Source organism: Trypanosoma theileri, assembly GCF_002087225.1.
Source record: "Trypanosoma theileri isolate Edinburgh chromosome Unknown TM35_Tth_22_V1, whole genome shotgun sequence".
Classification (NCBI taxonomy): domain Eukaryota; phylum Euglenozoa; class Kinetoplastea; order Trypanosomatida; family Trypanosomatidae; genus Trypanosoma; species Trypanosoma theileri.
Window position 1 is genome coordinate 52,784 of NW_021639864.1, and position 19,526 is coordinate 72,309.

Genomic DNA, 19,526 nt, shown 5'->3' on the forward strand with positions numbered 1-19,526 from the left:
AATAATAATAATAATAATAACAATAATAATAAAGAATGATTTTTTTTTCTTATTTGTGTGAGTGTGTATGTGGGCAGTAAAGTATGTACATTGTATCTGGGCCACAGAACGAATACACATCATCATCATAATAATAGTAATAATACAAGGGAAATGTGCCTCACAAAAAGATGATAACAGAAGAAGAAAAAGAAGAAAAAGAGAATAAAGCTTTTTTTTATTTCTTTTTCTTGACTATCTTTCTTTATTATTTTTTTTTTTTTTTTTTCTTTTCTTTTTCCCTCCATGTTTTATTATCATCCTCTCTCGTTTAATTCTTTTCTTTCACATAGATCTTCCAATTGCCCAGTGCATTAAACACAATCATCCATACGTTATATATATATATCCTTTTTCTTTACCTCTATCTACTTATTTGATCGCACAAAAATTCCATTTACTTTTCTCTCTCTAGCTCTCTAGCTCTAAATTTCTTCTTTAGCACACAAAGAAATAAAAAAAAAGAAGGGAAAAAAAAAAAACAATCAAGAACCAAATATCCAATTCAATCCGCTCTAAAAAAAAAAAAAAAAAACACACAATAATAATATCTCATTTTACCTTCTGATGTACCTGCGAGTAACTCACCGATGGTGAACTGATATTCGACAATCGCCTGCTGTTGCGAAACCCAAGCGGGAGATCGCCCTCCCGCCACGCCGGGTACCGCATGTACTCACAGAAACTCACTGGATGCATATTCGGCACCGACTGTTCACTCCAGAGGGAATTCGGCGATGGCAACAAGAGCGGCTGAAAGTCCAACACCACCGATCGACTCGCCTGCTGCATGAGTGGCTGAAGTAACTGCAGGGTGAGTTCCTGCATTTTGCGCTCCAGTTGATGTTTGCGCAGCAACTCCACAAAGGTGGCCCGCTTTAACTCCCACACCTCCACTTGACTGTCGAGGGCCAACACACTCACCGACCAGGGATGCCGCCGCACACAGGTGTAGCCCACCACACAGCCCTTCGGCACTCGTGGGAAATGTGCACATGAGGCCATTAACACAGCACCGGATTCCGCATCTCGTTTAATTTCACGTTCATTCATCACAACCGCAGCTCCGACTTGCATGAAGAGAAGAAGACGATTGCAATCATCACCACGGCGAATGATGTAATCGCCGGCTTCAAAGGTGAGTAAGGTCCAGCGACGGGCACAATCTTCATAAAAGGCATTATCAGGTGAACAGAGACTCAGTAATGGAATCTTACGTACCCTCTCTAGAAAATGAGGTGAAACTCCATGTGTGCTTGAAGCCATTGGATTCCCCGTCGCATTCTCTAATGTTAAACGATGAGCGCCAGACATAGCAGGAGTAGTAGTAGTAGTAGTAATACTAACACGACGATTAAACCATTTAGATAATTTTGCAGATCCTAGTAAAATAATACCAAGATGTTCTAATGAAGAGGGTAAAAAACGCATCCCATCATACTCTTTCTCTAATAACAAAGATGTGGATTTTGCTGCGGCATAAATAGTTGAACGTGCTTCAGAATCTTGTTTCATAAATTGAATAAGTACTGAAAATGGTAGTAAATACAAATCTACATTGGTTACGGCAAAAACGGTATCCCCTAATGCCTCTTTAAAAATACACTGTCGTTCCCCAAATGTATGTCCATCTACGAGTAAACTACGACTGTTAGGTTGATTGGGTGAACTCATATCCGCTATAAATGACTCATCCTGTTGAAGATGTACTAAACCACGTCTAATAAAAAATATATGTGCAGGAACACCAGGTTCACCTATTTGCATCCCTGCTGGACGTACTTGAGGAATAAGGTAGTCCATGAGATGAAGTAAATTAACATCACTAAGACCAGAAAGAAGAGGACACAACCGCATACGACCTGTCGTCATGGGCGCAAACTGTGGAAGAAGTTTCTCACGAACTTCTAAAGCCCGAAGTAAAAACTCCTGTTGTACACGTTTTGGAAGTCCTTCCATAATAGCATAGTAAGCGGATTTTGATAAAGTTGCTGTTACGACAAACTGGGATTCTGCCACAAGGTTATCTGTATGGGAGAAGGAACCTACTGTGGCATATTCCCCAAACACTGCAGGAGCATGCAGTAGCGGATCATTCATAATAAAATCAGCGTTATTACTAGAAGTACTACAACGACGTCCACTACCTCCAGCGGATGAGGCACGACTTGTTAATGACATATCATCTTGTGGTGGAAAAGTAGGAGTTGAAGTGGATGGACGAGAGTGTGTTCTTGCACTTGTGGGGATTCCTTTCGTTCTTGACAACTGTGATGGTTTTCGCACCGTACCAGAGAGTAGAATCATCACACCACTGCAAGGCTCTCCATGATGTTGAATGATCTCTCGTTGCACAAATAAACGGTAATCGGCAAACCTTACCACTTCTTTCATCACATTGTATGCATGTGTCAGTTGTACACTCACATCCATAGAATGTAAACAAGTAGAAAGAGCAGATGTTTGCTCTAATGCATCCACTATCTTTGTTTGCAACATCTCACGAGCATTTATGGTATCAATGGTTCGTTTTCGGTGTTTGCTGGCTATACGGCGTTGTATGATGGGATACAATAGTCGTCTAAGCACCGCCATTGCAATGCCCCGTATCTCTGCAGCCACTTCCTCTGGAAATGTCTTCAATTGGGCGGGTGTTGGGAGAAAAACGTGCATTCCCGACGTATTCCGCACAGGAAGAGGTGGTCGCGTGTCCATGGTGTCTGTTAATCGATGGCAGCTAAAGCGTTGTGAATAGAAGAAAAAGAAAAAGAAAAAGAAAAAACAAATTTTTTCATAAATATATATATTTATATATACCCCAAAAGGGGGAAAAAAAAAACTTAAAAACAGCATAAACAAAGGAGTCATTACAGTCAATTGCAAAAAGAAAATACCACAAGAATGCAATGTAAAGCTGAACATGGGAGAACTCCTCCAAGAATAGAAAAAAAAAAGCAGTATCGCGTTATGTAGTTTACATGATGTATGTAAAAAAAAAAAAAAAAAGAAAATAAAAAAAGGTTTCAAAGAACTTTACAGACGAATTCATTCTTTGTCTTCCTTTCTTTTCTCTTTTTTCTTTTTTTTTGTTTTTTTTTTCCTCTGTGTGTGTGTGTGTGTGTGTGTCTGTGTGTCTGTCCATCAGACCATCACATCTGTCATAAAGAAGGATTTGGGGGGTATTTCCACCGGCACACCGCTTTCAACAGAGAACTGGGTATCCAGCATATGTTGAGATCTGCATCGTACACCTCTCTGAAATCGCTCATTCCGATCACGTAGAGACATTCGAAGAGTCTCAAGACGCTTTGTAAGAGTGCGTGTCCGCATATCGGCATGTCTTTTTTTCTCTTTCATTCGATTTTCTTTCATCTTGAGATCCGCAATGGACCGTTCGAGTTGTTTGCACTGCAAGAACTGCAGTTGTTGTTGTTGTTTTTCTTTTTGTTTTTTCGCTCTTGTTGGTGATTTGACTCGTCCGCCGGGGGAATGGGTTGTTCCTGATGATGATGATGGTTGTACGGAATTCTCTAACGTAATCGTACGAATTGCCTCCTTGAGAGCGGCCCGTTCCCGTTGAAGTGCACTACGTTGATCGAGAAGTTGAGCAACAGAGACGAGTTCATCTGTTTTTGCCGTAAAAGAGGTGGGAAGTTCCTTTTCAAATATATCATTATGTTCTAATGAAGGAGTGAGAAGTTTAGATCGTTCCTTTGCCCCTCGCGCTAGTCGCTCCAACTCCTTACATTTCCGTTCTTCTCTGGCAACAGCAGTTTGGAGTCCTGTGTATGAACGGAGTTGATCTCGAACTGATAATTCTTGTGATCTCAATGCATCTACAGCCATAGTCGCGTTCTTGATTTGTATGTGAAGATCTTTTAGTCTCTTACTTGCAATCTCACGTCTCTCCAAAACATTCTTTTCAATAGCACAAAGAGTCTCCCATTTCAATAAATCTCGTTCTCGAGCTGTCTCCGTAAGTGTCCCCTCTTCGTCAAATCGCTCTCGGGGAGAAGAAGAAGAACCAGAACCACTACCACTATAGTGCCGTTTCTCACTTCCAGGTGAAATGGAAACACCACCAACACCAACACCATCATCCTCATCACTATTAAAACCAGAATTTGGTCGCTGATACACATATGCCGGATGAGTAGCTATAGAAGATATGGTAGTATTATTACTATTTGTAGTAGCAACATTTCCACCACTAGTACAACACCTCACTTCAGGTAATACGACGCCTCTCCCACTGCAAGGACGAGAGACTCGGGCAAGAGAGTTGAAAAATTCTCCCCCCGCACACGATGAAGCCTGTGAGGATGTTGGTCTCTGTGGCTGCAGTGGAGTTCCCGATGTATTCACACTTTCATTCTCTGCGGCTTGACTGTACAATGGCGGACGTCCAGCGGCTGTGCACGCCTGGTCTGATTCCTGCGTCAGCGGTCGGTGCCTTCGTGGCCGTTCCGCCCCAAGGCGTGGTCGATGTGGTTTATTGTTGTTATTGCTGTTACTATTCCTACTATTGATTTTACAATATTGTTCTTGTTCTTGTTGTTGTTGTTGTATTTTACTTGTGGCGGATGGGACTCGTGTTGGCACTACGGGAGCAAAGTACGGTGAGAGTCGCAGCATCACGAGATGTCGGCCATCTCGCTTATTGTTGCTATTATTATTATTATTGTTATTATTCGGCTGCATAGGAGGCGGGCGCCATCCATACCGCCGTGGACTGGAGTGAGAATGAGAATGAGAGCTAGAATGAGAATGAGAATGAGAGCTAGAATGAGAATGAGAATGGGAGTGGGAATGAGAGTGGAGATCGAGAAGATCCCGCCATTCATCCTCTACGGCCCAACCAGAGAGCAGATCTTCCATCATAGCACGCATGATCCCCACCACTCAGTACAGTAACTATCACAGCCGATTGGCAGTTCCCCTTTTTTTTTTTCTTCTTCCCGTATTGCTAGTAGTACACACGAGTTATTTATTATGAAGATGGATATAAACGCTATGGGGTGCAGCTGGTAGGTTCCCCCTTTACTCTGTTGCTCTCAATATATATATATATATATATATAGAGAGAGAGAGAGAGAGGAAATTGGGGTCTGCAGGAAGGAAAAGAAGAGACCCTTTACATAGAGAAGGTAGAAAGAAAGAAAAAGAAAAAAAAAAAAGAGAGAGAGAGAGAGACAAAAGAGAGTAAGAAGGGAAATGAAGATTCTGTCTCTCAGAGAATGAAATAAAAAAATATATATATATATAACAAATGATTTCACTATCATTTTTTCTTCTCTTTCTTAAGCGAAAAAGGCATAAGTTCCAATACCAAAGTGAACGAACGAATGTGTCCATGAAGTAAACATGAATGACTAATAATAGGAGAAAAGAATCACAGTTTCGTTTCCTCGTCCTTCATTTTACTTTTTTTGGTAGTCACCCAATACCACTACCACCCACACAAACACAGACATATACATCTTCACTTGCTCTGTACATCTAATAAAATAACAAAAAAAAAAAAAAGAAAAAGGATGGATGACAAGGTATTTCCTTTTATTTTTTTTATTTTCCTTTTCTTTATGCTTTGTTTCGCTATTCCAAAACATAAATAAATAAATAATAATAATAAAAGAAGCAATCATGCATTAACGCAAGAAAACACAAAAAAAAAAAAAAAAAATCCTGTTCTTCTTCGTTTTCTTCTTAAGAAGATCCGTTCCCCGTCGGCTTCTCAGACTCACAACTTGCCGTATTTCCTCCTGAGTGGTCACTTGTCTCGTACTCCACTGTACACTTTCCCAAATTTCCCATCACAACAAGACCTTCTGTTTTCAGTCTTGTGCGAATACGATTGAAGGCTTCTAACATATCCATATTCTGATTCTCCACATATCGGGTGAGGAATTGCATACGTTCAATATCACGATCCAAGACTTCAATCTCTGCCTTCACTCGTTCTGCCCGTGCACTTGTACTTCTTCCTGCTTCTCCTTCTATTCCATCCTCATCATCCCCAACACTGGGCATCACTACTTTGGTTTGCATGACTTCTTCATAAATGGCAATTTCTTCCTCAAGTAATTTCATTGCTCGTGGCATTTTATTTCCTGCTGGAAGTTGTTCCATGAGAAAGTCAAGTTCCTCGTGATAGACTTCATATCGGTAGGCAACTCGAATATCTGAGACTCGACTCTTTCGTACATCATTACCAAGTGTGGAATTTAGATAATACAATTTACCAAGTGCATTCTCTTTCCATCCAGATGGGAAACCACTTTGCAAAACGCTATTACGTGCAATTTCAGAAAGATCATTAAACTCAAACTGCCAAAGTTTAGCCGCGATAGAATACTCCTCAATAAGTGGTTCACGTGTAAAATGAAAGTAAAGAGGTTCATTGGTAGCAAGACTAACATTAAGACCACGACGAAAGAAAAGTGGGAAAGGATTAGATAAATAAGGAGAAGACCCTGCGGTATTACTAAGTGGAGACATAGCTACACCAACCTGGGTAATATAATACATATATTCCAAGACTGGATTTTGTCTAAGCCGTACACCATGATTAATACTATCCGCAACGAGAAAACCACCAATAAGGTGTTCCACACTTCCCAACTCCCCACACTGTGGTCGAAATGTAAAAGTTCCAAGTCCACGAGAGGCACGAAATTCATTTAATGTTGCGATATTGGCCCAAAAATAGTAAAGATACATATTATACGGTGGATTGAGATCACTATCCCAATCATGTGGGTAAGTGGCACTAAGAGGAAGATCAATTTTAGATTCATCATCTACAGAGTCAAAACCTGATACATGGGCAAGAAAGTAATGGAATTTCGTATCTTTTGCTGGATGTAAACTTATTTCCCATAAAGGTTGAAAAATGTTATCAAGATATTCACCAAAATTTCGTACTACTCCCTTTTGACGAAGACGTCTATATTGACGTGGTATACATACCATCCATCGATTTTGTGAACTTGCCATACCATAGCGATCAAACCAGTGAGCCAATTTATACCATTCATCTTGGGATTTTCCACTGATTAAAAGACGATTTTCAGAAAATGAAAAAGCATCTTCTAAATATAAATCTAAAGTAAGTTTTGTTAATTCTGCAAAATAACGTCCCTTCATAAAGTTATCCACAGCAAGAAAGGTTGTACGTATATGTTTATTAGAATTTACAAGATGATTCAATTCATCCACAGTAATACGTGTAGCGTTAATCATATATCGTTCTAACAATTGCCGTAAGGTAACCGGTTGATTATCTTCTTCAAAGACCACATCATGTCCATGATGAAGGGATTTCTCAACAAAGAATTCCAACAGAGTTCGTGCATTCATCCCTGCTGCTGTATGTACATTCGTATCTACTTTATGAGCTGTGAAGAAATCACGATTATTCCATTCCTTCTCTTCCTTAGATCCCGCCTCTTTACTAATACTTAATGAGAGATGTAATAAAAATTTCTTTTCCAGTAGTTTCAGTCGTTGATCGGCAAGACAGTGGAGTTTACTATTTCCCATCACCACCTCACGTACGGTGGCTACATCTCGAATAAACTCATCTACAGGAGGAATAAAACCTGGCCATGATGGAGATTTACCTTTTCGTGAGAAGAGAAATACCCCATAGTAATTATTATACTCCCAAATACTTTCATCAAAGTTAGAATTATTAAACACATCCTCCACTTGTACATCTACATCTAACCCCCGTGCGTTTACATACTTCTTACGAAGCGAAATAACATCTGCAAGGAGTTGTACCGCATCTGATATAGGAACTTCTCGTGGTCCTCCAATCACATCAATTCTAGGATAAACCACACGCCAATCGGTGTGATTGGCTCTTCTTGGATTTCGTAATTGTTGTACATTTTCAATAGCCTTTCGAGTTAAAGAGGATGGAACCATACAAAGTGTGATGGGTTCTTCTCCTTTTTTAGCTACTTGGGATAAGACAAGATTTAACACCATCTCTTCATGAAGTAAACATTCATGAAAAAACTCCAATCGATAGTCACAAACACCAGAACGTCTAATATCATTTCCATCACATTCACTCATTTGAAAGTCATTACCTAACCATTTTCGTTTCATCTCTAATGGAAAATTACTATTGAGAACACTGTTACGTGCAATAACATTTAAATCCATTTGAGTAAGTGAACGTAATTTCATTAATGTTGTGTATTCTTCTACACATGGATTATCAAAATGATGAAAATATAAAGGATCAGATGTTGTAATAGATACTCGAAGACCTTGAGCAAAGTATCGTACAATTGGATGATCAAAGTAAGACTTTACGAGAACGTTATCACGTAATGGAGACATCACTACACCTATACGGCAATACATAAAAAGATACTGCATAATCCAACTCTTCTCTAATGATCTCACATGATAGACCACATCACCTAATAAGAAACTTGAGACCAATTGATCATATGCAGGGGCGGATTCAAATACAGAGGGACAAAAATTAATAGTGTTAAGTCCATAACGTACACGAAGGGCATTAAGTGTAGCCAAATTTGCCCAAATATAATAAAAGAAGTAACAATCACTTACACCTTCTTCATACTTTGCTTCATCAGGACTCATCGCATCAAATACTAAATTTTGAGAACGAGTAACATGTTCTGTATTAATACTAATAGCTCCTGTTTTATTCAGTAAGGCCGCCACATCTCCCCATTCTGTACTCGTTGGAAATAATGTTGCCATTAACATAGGGTAAAAGATATTACGTAACTGATCTCCAAACGTTTGACAGGTCACTGGCTGTTCATTAGGACCATGCAGAGGTGCAGAACGTGGAATACATATAGTCCACATATTAAGTGAAAAAGAATTAAAACCTTGTCGTCGTACCCAAGCAGCTAATAGTTTTAATTCATCTGCATTTTGACCATATAAAGAGAGTTTCGTCTCGGTTGCCACAATTTGACGTTTTTTAAACTCTCTTTTCTCTAACTCTGGACGAATAAGAGCACCAAACAAATCCCCATCTTTTGGTCCATTTGTAGATAAAACGGCTTGAAGAAGATCTGTACCAAATTTCCCTGCTGGATTAAGATTTGGATCAAATACATCATATGGTTGAAATTTATTATGATATAGTGGTGGGTGTAATCCAAGTCCCTGTACCGTTATCTCACGTGCGTCGGAAATACCATGACTCTGTAAATAATCCATTAACTGTACAGTCTTTCCCTCTTCATTGTGAAAGAGAGGCGTACGGGGGTGTTCAACGGCTGTAGAGACAATAAACTCAAAGAGTGTTTGCGCCGTCACGGAGGTCTGCAGCCGCAAAGCGTTATCTATACAAGTGGCAGGGGCAAACTCCCCAACCGCACGTATTTGACGTGAAATGTTCATTTCTGTCTCGGAGTTAAGAAGAAAGTAGAGATGTGATTTCTCTGCCATTGTGGTTAATCGCGTCCTCGCAGTAGAGAGACAAGGACCAGACTCAATCGCATTAAATACAGATTTCATATCTCGTACATATCGTTCCCATGGAACCACACGTGTATTCATACCAGAGAAACTGTATATACCACGTTCAAAGGTGAGGGGATTATCTTCAGTGGAGTGTTGAAAGTGGAATAAGTAATCAATCTCTTCCGGGTTAAGGCGTGTCTCTGCTTCTCCCTTATCACATTTTTTATATTCCTGTCGAGCTCGAATAACATTCGCAATCATTTCTGCGGATTTGGCAAAGTCTCTATCACCGGCATCACCATCTATCGTAACACGATGGTATCCATTACCCGAGATACCGTAACTACCGGAAACTGATTTGCTTGTATTACCAGTAGGAGTACTGTTGTTGTTGTTGGTGTTGGTATTACTCATCGTATTATTATTGGTAGTGTTCTTACCAGAGACGGTGTAATTGTTTTGATTGGTACTGCGACTGGCGTTGTGGGCACGTGATAACTGTTGTGATATAATGTCATCCATGGTGTCTCCATTCGTATTCAGACCACCATGGCCATTGGGTGACCTGGAATAGCCACCTATTGTTTCTTTGCTCATATTCTTCCTTTTATATGTGTAATTAATAATAATAATAATAATAATAATAATAATAATAATAATAATAATAATAATAATAATAATTAAATAAAAAGGAAAAGAAGAAAAGAAGAAGAAAGAAGAAAAAGATTACAAAGTATAAAGGAAACAAAAAAACATTTATATGTGTCCCTAGATAAAGATGAAATAAAAGTATAAATAAAATAGAATGACGTCCATTATGAAAAACTACATTCAGTTGTGCGAACAGAAGCAACAACAAAAAAAAAAAAAACGTACATATCAAAAAAAGAAACAAGCAAAAAGAAGAAAGAAAGAAAAAAAAAAAAAAAAAGCTCACGAAAAACTTTTATTGTTCCTTCTTATCATCCACTGTTGTCTCAAGTTGAAGTTTTGCCCGTCGCCGCTTGGCACGATGGGCGCTGATGGTCAGCCGCACGCCCAGTATTCCCATCCCAACCACAGGCAACAATATAGATAAGTGATTCACTAATGCCTGATCCCACGGTATATACAACTGCGGCAGTAAGAGCGGGTGAAACTGCAGATCATCCGCCGCTCGGGCAAATTGTGCGAATCTCTTCTCATCAATTAACCGCTGCAGTCGCCGCACGGTGGCCCGCACTCCGTACGGTGCCGGCATCTCCGGATGGGCATTCACCGACAGCTGCAGTTGCTGCAAGGCCCGCATCGCGTACTGACAGCCACGCACTTGCCGGCCCAACGCCCACTGCCGCACGGCATTCACATCGCGAAAACTGCGGAGATTCATCCACCGCGCCGTGAGCGTCGCAACAGCGGCGGAGACTTCACGCTGCAGCCACGCCGCGGTGGCATTCGCCGGCACAGTGCAGTACGCCTGTCGATCCTCAAAGGAGAAACACCGCACATGTGCGGACTCTGCGGATTGGGTTGGGGCGAGAAAGAAACTCACGCCGTGCATGTGAAGTTCCTCCCGCAGATCTAATGCGTAGGCGTGTTTGGCCACACCCAATCCAAGTTGCTGAGTAGCCGCAGTGGCAGCTAATGCATTCCTGTCATCTCCATTACTACGGCTACTGAGACTATTCCTATTATTATTATTATTATTATTATTATTATCACCACCATTATTGCCTACTGTGTGAGGGTTATTATGTGGAAATGAAGCCACACGAACAATACGTTGAATGAACTTTCCTCTATGCGTCGCATCTGTTCCATCCTCTACATGTTCACTCTTCACTACTTTCTCAATATGATCTAATGTATCATGTACTGGTAATGCCCACGTTTCATTCTCCACCCAAACAGCAATTCCAAATTGTGTTTCTACGGGATGTAATAAGAGTGCCTCCGGTACGGGCTGTTCAAAGGCAGGGCCAAGAGATCGACACTGCGCCTCCATTGCTGTCATGAGTTCTGGAAGTGATAAATCGGTGCGATCATTACAGAGTGCCTTATAGTGTACACCAATAGTAACAAGAAAGAGAGTCATGCAGAGTACACCCCAAGGGCCATTGGAACTGAGACGCCAATCATCATTACATTTCTGCTTTGGCTCCATCTTTCTATTCACTTCTCCTTTTACACGCTCTCCTTCCATTTATATATGAATATATATATATAAATAAAATAGTGGGAAGGAGGTAAGGGATTGTAATATGGATGTGGTCCTTCTCAGCAATTACCGCTAATAGGAATATCACTCTACTCTTGTTTGTTTTTCTTTTGTGATGCTAAAGGAACTAAAATAAATAAATAAAAATTCGCTGGGAAAGCAGAAACAAAGAAACAAAAAAGAATAAAATAAAAACATCACAGTCATATATTTCCAAACACAAAGAAAAACATCATTTTCTTTAAGTTCAACCAAACACAGATACAGAGGACTATCCTTTACAAAGATGAATCTTTCTTTCTTTTTTTTTTATTTTTTTCAAATACGTTCCTATAATTCGTTCTTTGTACTGACGATACAACAATAATAAAAATAAAAATATAAAAATATCATTTAAATTCTCGATAAAAAAAAAAGGTATGGCTATTGTAAGAAATACAGTTAAATAACAACAAAGACATCATCATTCTCATTCGTTCGCATTCTTTCCTCTCGCCCTTCTTGGTTCCAGCCATGAGAATCCAATCAATAGAGCAGAGAAAAAGAATTTTTTTTTTTTTTAAGAGAGATGCATACACAGTCGCATGCTTAGACATGCTCAGTGAAGGAAATTAATAAATTAATTCATAAAAAGAAAATAAACGCGAAACTTTGTTTAGAAATAAATGAGAAAAAAATAAAAATAAACGATATACAAACTATCTTTTACTGATGAACTCATAAAAATGAAAGTAGTGAGGGAATGTTTCCTCTTTTCTTTTCTTTTTCTTTATTTACTTCATTCCCTTTAGTCCTTCATGTGTGAGTGTGGTGTATATATAATATAAACTATAAATATTTCACGAACAGCAGAGAGAAATCTCTTTCTTTCTCTCTCTCTCTCTCTGTCTATCAAATACAAAAATAATATAAACCGATAAGCAGAGAGTACAAAAAAAAAATAGCAATGCATACTTTTTTTTTATTATTATTCTCTTAAATTTACTCATGACAAACACACATATACATACAGAAAGAAAAAAAAGGGAGAGGCATATACAAGTAGTATTTCATCAGAGGGCCCTTGCCTGTTCCACCGTCTCAGACCACCCGGAGAGTACATCTTGAATCTCAGAAGAGAGTGCCGCGATGTATTTATCATCATTTAATATTGTTTCCGGGAGAATCTCCTTCACATTCATCATCACCTCTGTACTGTCGTTGTTATTACTGCTGCTCCTGGTGCTGCCGCTTTGGGAGAGAAACAAGTGACGAGCATCTGATCCCTGTTCTTGCTCGTGTACTTCTCGTCCAGGGAAAACTCGTCGCTGCGAGGTATTATTACTATGATTGAACCCAACAGTATTCGTTTTAGTAGTTTTATTAGGAGTGTATTGTTTTCTTCTATCCTCCACTCCAAGAGAATGTCCTCCTTGTAGTGATTCACGTGGAAGTGAAGGTGGTGGTGGAGTAATGATAACATCTCCATATCCCTTCTGCATTGCAATAGAAAGACTATTGCGAGATATGGATGGACGAAATGTACACTGTGAAGCTTCCTCAGAATGTAGTAATCGCTTAAGAGCTGCTAGGCGTTCTAATCGCTCGGCTTCTTTACGTTGTAAACGTGAACAGAAAATATCAGCATTAAATCGTGTATGAACTTTCTTTTCTGGAGGTTCTTCCTCCTGTACGGGTGGTTTCCTGTTTCGGTCCGGTAGTTCACCTTTTGCCCGAGCGATAGCCCGTTCCATGATGATTTTGCTGCTTTTTGGATTTGTTGAGGGTTTGAAGGGAAATTCTTCTTGATTGTTCATAGCCTCCATCACACGAAGTTTATGGCGCTGACGGTACTCTTCACTTTTCTTGTAAAGGGCTTCAAAAACGCTACTACTACCACAGCTGCTACCACTGCGATTGCTGAAAAATGAATTGGTGTAACTCTCACGGTCAATCAGGTGCTGATGCTGATTGTTATTATGATGATGAATATTATTATTTTTATTGTTGTTATTGTTTTTGTTGTTGCTGCTGCTGTTACTTCGGCTTCTGTTTCTGCTATTGTTACTGCTATTATTATTATTATCTGTGTTCTTGGTAGCGTAAGTATTTCTGAGGTGTTGCCAATACTCTGACTCGTTTGTCATTGGATGATATAACTCACGGGTCTCTTTCTCCAGTTGTGTCATGAGCACAACCCGCTGCGCCGCCTCTCGCACTTGTGCCTCATCATAAAGACGCTCAAACACCGCATCATCGCGGATAACACCAGAGTGAACAGAGTATGTGTCTGAATGTGCACTCGGTGTTCTCTTCATGGGCGATTGCTGGTTATCATTATCTTGAAGTCTTTTCATATATTCACGAAACCGTTGACGCCATCCCTTGATAGGACCCTGGTATTTTCGTTCCTTCTCCAAATAAGCAATAATGCGGAGACTATGTTTTCGTGGTATATCTTCAAAAAGAGGAACAATTTCATCATTTAATAATCTTTCCTTTTTCTTTTGAAAATGCATCTGACTGGTTTTTCTACGCTCCTCTTGACTTTTTAGAAACTCTTCCCAGTTAGCATACCTACCCATTCTCTGAGCAGCTTCAGATATAGTGGGACGGAAAGTATACTCTTTATCTGTTTCAGATGTATCCATATCTGATGTCATGCTGGTTTGTAATGTTTTCATACGCTCTGATCGTTTCTTTGCCTCTTCATATAGGCGGTCAAAGACAGCGAGTTCTTCAGCCTCATCATCACCCTCTTCAGCATTCATAACGAGAAAATAATTGGGAGTTTCCATCACCGTAACGTCAGGGTTAAATCGTGGCTTGAGATCCGTACTGCGCTCTCTACCACTCCTACCCTTTAAAGCAGAGGGTGGGGCTTCCTGTTCCTTTACTGCATTATCTTCTGAATCTAACTTTTCCCCTTCTTCTTTTACTTCTTCCTTTTCTGCCTTTACTTGTTCTGGTTGTTCGTTTTTCTCTTTTTCTTCTTCTTTTTCCTCTTGTTTGGGTGGAGTTTCTTTGTTTGGAGTCTCCTCCACCCTCGGTGCTGGTGACGTTGGCTCACTCATTTAGCCACTACACCTCTTTCTCTCCTAGTCTTGAATGTATATGAGAACCGATAATATAATAATAATAATAATAATAATAATAATAATAATAATAATAATAATAATAATAATAATAATAAACCTTCAACTTCACAAATAACTCCAGTATAGAATGTGCACCAGGGTTGTTTATCTTTTCTTTTTCTTCTGTTTACCTCACGAGGCCTAAAAAAAATAAGTCAAGTAAAAAAAAAAAATTGAGACGACTATTGTCTAGCAAAACAAAAAAAACATAAATAACTTTAGTTTTATTTGCATTTACAAATGTATACCATAAACATAGGAAGGGATGAAAAAGAAAGAAAAAAAAAAGAGGGAACGAAGAAGCAATTTATTACAATCATTCCCATTTAGGATTAATGGCACAGAGTCATCAAAGAGAAAAAATTCTTATTAAAAACAATAGAAAAGAAACTACAAGAGAGAATCCAACAGTTAAAAAAAGAAAAAAACTCAGGCGATGATATGCATCGTTTGTGTAGGTATGTGCTACTGTCATGAACCTTCATATTTTTTTTTTGTTTTTGTTCTTCTTCTCGTTTTGAATCAACAGAGAATTAACTTTCTTACTCTTAGCCGTTGTTGCCCTTGTTTTTCTTTTTTTTTTATCAGTCTCCTTTTTTTTTTTCTCTTTCTCTTTCATTTTTTTTTTTTTTTTTACTTTTTTCTTAATCGTTTCACTTGGCGTACGGTATAGATCGCAGCGACCTCTTCGCAGTGGGTCGAGGCACCATTCCCTTATGTTGTGGGGCGCCATTAACAACAGCAGCGGCAGCGGCAGCGGCATCCGGATCATTATCCGCAGTTGAGGCACGCCAAAATGCCACTATATTATCTTCACCGCCTGTGATGAAACAGTCACCAGTACTGAGGGCCACGCGACAAATTTCAGTGTGCAGTTGTGGAAGCGGCACGACACGTGTTGGGTTGTAGGCGTTGACAATGCTAATGGGACCGGGATTGCCCTCCTCATCACGTGATCCCCAGACATGATAGAGTTCACCTCTGAGTACACAAGAGTCTACGAGATAGGCGGCGGGATCAGGCCTCGCGTGGCGCACAACGTCACCTGTGTCAAGGTTAAGCGGTGCGATGTATGCGTTTTCGCAGGATCCTACAAGTGTGAGAAGATCTAATTGTGTGTGTGTTGTCATCTTTGTCACTACTTCACCAGAGTTGAGGGCGTGAATAAGTATATCCGCATCCGGCACACGTGGATCGGCGTGAATGAAGTTAATCATCTGATCTTCCCCTGCTGAGCAGTACACCTCATCATTGAGAAACCGCACGCGTGTGATCTCATCCATGTGCATACGCGGAATGCAGTGTGTGCTGCACCACGTGCGGGTGTCTACAAAATGCACATCTCCGCCCACGGCGACGGCGACGCTGCGCGCACTCGGCGCGATGGCGACACTTCCGCCCGGCGCCCCCGACGCGGTGAACTCGTCGAGAAAAACGACCGGCTGCTGCTGGCGGGTGTCGGCGACGAGAACCCCCGCGTCGGCCTGCGCGGCGAGGAGCAGCGACGGAGCGGCGGGCCCGCCGGCAGCCACGTCCCGCACGGCGGCGGTGAAGTGCCCGGCGCAGGCCCACAGCGCGGCGGCGGTGGCGGCGTCGAAAAGCCGCAGGGAGTCGTCCGCCGCGGAGACGCACACCGCCGCCCCGCCGCTCAACACGCAGCCGTCGAGAACATACGCGCCGGGGGTGGGCGACACACACGCCGTCCCCTGCAGCCGCATTCCACCACAGCTAAACATGAGACTAGTTGTTTGAATGGGGGAAGGGTTCCCGCTAGACAACCTTAAGAGAAAAAGAAGAAGAGAGAAGCAAATGGGGAGGGGATATAGGGGTTTAATACATATGATGATTGGCAATGGAGACTCCGAAAAGGGGGAAGGAGGCATACAATCTGGAGTACATCAGTCGCAGAAAATAGAAATGTTCCGTGAGGAAAAGGGAAACAGCACGCTAACACAGATATATATATATATATATATATATATATATATATATATATATATATATATTCAACAAAAAACAAGCAGTAAGAATGCAAGAAAGAGAAATAAAATAAAAGGAAATTAATTACTCAAGGGATTTTTAAACTCTTGGAAATGTCAGTCACTGGTTCTTATTACACCCCTGTCATATATCAACTTCCCACTAAAATAATAATAACTAAATACACACATATATATACCTAAACTTGTAGACTTCTATCCACTACTCCATATATATATATATATATATACACCCACTCCCACCCACGCACACACCCCCTAAAAAAAATAATAATAATAATAATAATCCTGAAACCCGATCTCTAATCCCCGTGACTAACCTATATAACGAAAGAGACACATGCACTCTTTCAGAGAGAATAAAATATAGTCTCTTTTTCACCTCTACAAGTCAAACTCAACTAGGCATGACTGAAATAGCGCCAACTTTGTCTGGCAGAAATCAACATTGTTGTTGTTTAGTTCCAAACACTCATGCACCTGACGGCTAAAATACTTGCAAGGGTGCGGAGCTCCTGATGAGAGTAAAGGCTCTGGTTCATTAGCACCAAAGAAAGGCGTCAACCATGAGCGTCTAAACTCTTTAAAGGCTACACCTTTTTTTGCATCTCCAATATTTGTTTGATGCGTTCGGGCACGAAAATGCCTTTCTGAATGATCAACGGGGTCACTACTCACACCTACTGTTGTTGTTGTTGCTTCTGCTGCTGCAGCTACTGTTGTTGTTGTTGTGGAATCATCAGATGTCATGTCTTATAAAATCTAGAATCACCGGTATAAATACTATGCCACCCAGATAAGGGGATATTATTGCCTGGATATCACCTTTCAAATATATATATATAGGTTCTCTATATCTACAGTTTGTTAGAAAAAGGACAAAATAAAAAAGAAAAAAATGCATCAACGCCAAAGGAAAAGAATTTAAAAAAAAAACACCAAATTCATTAACTACAGGAGTCTTGATACCGAAAAAAAAAAAAAAGAAAAGCTTTAATCACATGTATAAAACCATTCTGAATGGCCCACGACCTCTGCTCTAAAAATAAAAATAAAAATGAAGCCATGTCAAAGAATAATAACAATAAACATTTTATTCCTTTCCACAACCTTAAGGAGGGAAGGTTGAACCCTATTTCTCTGAGGAGCTTTCGGGTGAAAGAGCAGCAGCAGAACTAGATGAGCTGAGTTGCACAAAGGAAGAGGACAGAGATGACAAAGAAGAAGAAGAAGGGGAAGAAGGTGATGATGGTATTACCGATGATGATGATGATGACTCTGTTGAAGAGGAAATAACAGATAGGGAAGAGTAAACAGAAGGCCTTTTCTCTGAGAATACCATACCATTACCAGTGTTATCATTCTCATTTATTCCATTCTCTTTCTTAGTGTGATTACTACTCTGTCCATTTGTACCCTGCTGCTGCTGCTGTGATACCACAGATCCCATCAAATAATCATTATTATTTGTTGTTAAAAGCTGCTTTCGCCAAACCTCTGTGGAATCTTCAGCGAGTGGCAATCCCTTATCAGAATCTCGTAGTATATCTGGCATTGCAATAAAAGGTACAAAGTATCCTTCTTCTGCCATACCCATTAATTCCGATAACAACTGTTGTTGAAGAAGATGTTCTCCTTTAATAACGGCTTCTCCCCATATGAGACGCTCTTTATCCCGTTGTTCTCTCACCTTCTCTCGTTGCCGTTCTCCTTGTTTCAATTTGTGTTTTTCCCTCAACAGAGAAGTGACGGAACTCCGTCGACACAAGGAGGGATTCCCCTGCATAAGTGTTGCGGGAATGAATGAGGTGTACTTATGGCCTATTTTATTAGTATGGCTACTATTATTACTACTACTACTGCGCGTATGTGCATTCCTGCTTGTTTGACGAACCTTTTTGCGTGAACGTCCTCCTCTTCCTCCTCCAGTTTTGTGAAGAGAACTGTTGTTGGATCCAAGTGGATATTCTCGAAGCTGCAGATGTAAGGCAACACCAAGTTTGCTAGTGTCCATCATGGCGCAGTCTTCCATAATACGATAAATGTAATTGGCTCCAGAAACGTTAAAGGAAAATGGTCGTGTGAGTTGTTCACGCCAGTTAAAAATAGATTCCACAAGTACTAACGTTACAAGATGATGTTCGTTCAATTTATCTAAAAAGAAGGTCACTATATCATCATCTGGTTTGCGTGATTCCACGTCATTGTTACTACTATTACTATTAGTACTAGTATTATTGATGTTTTCGTAATGTTCACAGTAGTGTAGTAACTCTCTTACAAGTTCATCACGATGTTGACATAACTGTAATACCCGCAGCGTCGACTCACGATGAGCCTCCAGATGTGTACAAAGTGCCCTCAAGGCAATAAGACATCCTTTTTGCTTTTCTATTTTTATTTGTTGTTGATTATTATGATTATGATGAAGTTGTTCACTAGTTGATAATCCCAACAGCTCTCGCACAGGTAATACGAAGCAGGTCTCATAGAATGCTTTATCTGCAAGAGGAACTCGAAGTTGTTTCACAGCATCATCGTACAACTTCAATAGGCGCTGGCACTCCAACACAATACTGTTGTTATTATTGTTATTATTATTGTTGTTGTTGTCTGAAGAAGAAACAAGACTTGAGGACATCTTATTAACTAAATAGGAATAATAATAATAATAATAATAATAATAATAATAATAATAATAATAATAAT

The 19,526-nt window shown here is 40.1% G+C and overlaps 8 protein-coding genes across 8 annotated transcripts; all 8 read right to left on the reverse strand.

Annotated features, from left to right (window-relative positions):
* Positions 1-591: 591 nt before the first annotated feature.
* TM35_000221250 (uncharacterized protein) lies at positions 592-2,754 on the reverse strand (the record flags this gene model as incomplete). The annotated part of the gene is made up of 1 exon (XM_029027172.1): positions 592-2,754. The coding sequence occupies one exon, from the start codon at positions 2,752-2,754 to the stop codon at positions 592-594; it is 2,163 nt and encodes a 720-aa protein (XP_028881392.1).
* Positions 2,755-3,180: 426 nt separating this feature from the next.
* Positions 3,181-4,929, reverse strand: TM35_000221260 (uncharacterized protein; the record flags this gene model as incomplete). Its single annotated transcript, XM_029027173.1, has 1 exon — positions 3,181-4,929. The coding sequence occupies one exon, from the start codon at positions 4,927-4,929 to the stop codon at positions 3,181-3,183; it is 1,749 nt and encodes a 582-aa protein (XP_028881393.1).
* An 816-nt stretch (positions 4,930-5,745) lies between these two features.
* On the reverse strand, positions 5,746-10,101 carry TM35_000221270 (putative AMP deaminase, putative,adenosine monophosphate deaminase-like protein; the record flags this gene model as incomplete). Its single annotated transcript, XM_029027174.1, has 1 exon — positions 5,746-10,101. One exon carries the CDS (start codon positions 10,099-10,101, stop codon positions 5,746-5,748), a length of 4,356 nt encoding a protein of 1,451 aa, XP_028881394.1.
* A 349-nt stretch (positions 10,102-10,450) lies between these two features.
* TM35_000221280 (putative GPI transamidase component Tta1) lies at positions 10,451-11,686 on the reverse strand (the record flags this gene model as incomplete). Its single annotated transcript, XM_029027175.1, has 1 exon — positions 10,451-11,686. One exon carries the CDS (start codon positions 11,684-11,686, stop codon positions 10,451-10,453), a length of 1,236 nt encoding a protein of 411 aa, XP_028881395.1.
* Positions 11,687-12,753: 1,067 nt separating this feature from the next.
* TM35_000221290 (uncharacterized protein) lies at positions 12,754-14,754 on the reverse strand (the record flags this gene model as incomplete). The annotated part of the gene is made up of 1 exon (XM_029027176.1): positions 12,754-14,754. The coding sequence occupies one exon, from the start codon at positions 14,752-14,754 to the stop codon at positions 12,754-12,756; it is 2,001 nt and encodes a 666-aa protein (XP_028881396.1).
* A 716-nt stretch (positions 14,755-15,470) lies between these two features.
* TM35_000221300 (uncharacterized protein) lies at positions 15,471-16,553 on the reverse strand (the record flags this gene model as incomplete). Its single annotated transcript, XM_029027177.1, has 1 exon — positions 15,471-16,553. The coding sequence occupies one exon, from the start codon at positions 16,551-16,553 to the stop codon at positions 15,471-15,473; it is 1,083 nt and encodes a 360-aa protein (XP_028881397.1).
* Positions 16,554-17,201: 648 nt separating this feature from the next.
* On the reverse strand, positions 17,202-17,567 carry TM35_000221310 (uncharacterized protein; the record flags this gene model as incomplete). The annotated part of the gene is made up of 1 exon (XM_029027178.1): positions 17,202-17,567. The coding sequence occupies one exon, from the start codon at positions 17,565-17,567 to the stop codon at positions 17,202-17,204; it is 366 nt and encodes a 121-aa protein (XP_028881398.1).
* A 382-nt stretch (positions 17,568-17,949) lies between these two features.
* Positions 17,950-19,458, reverse strand: TM35_000221320 (uncharacterized protein; the record flags this gene model as incomplete). Its single annotated transcript, XM_029027179.1, has 1 exon — positions 17,950-19,458. One exon carries the CDS (start codon positions 19,456-19,458, stop codon positions 17,950-17,952), a length of 1,509 nt encoding a protein of 502 aa, XP_028881399.1.
* Between the last annotated feature and the right edge of the window lie 68 nt (positions 19,459-19,526).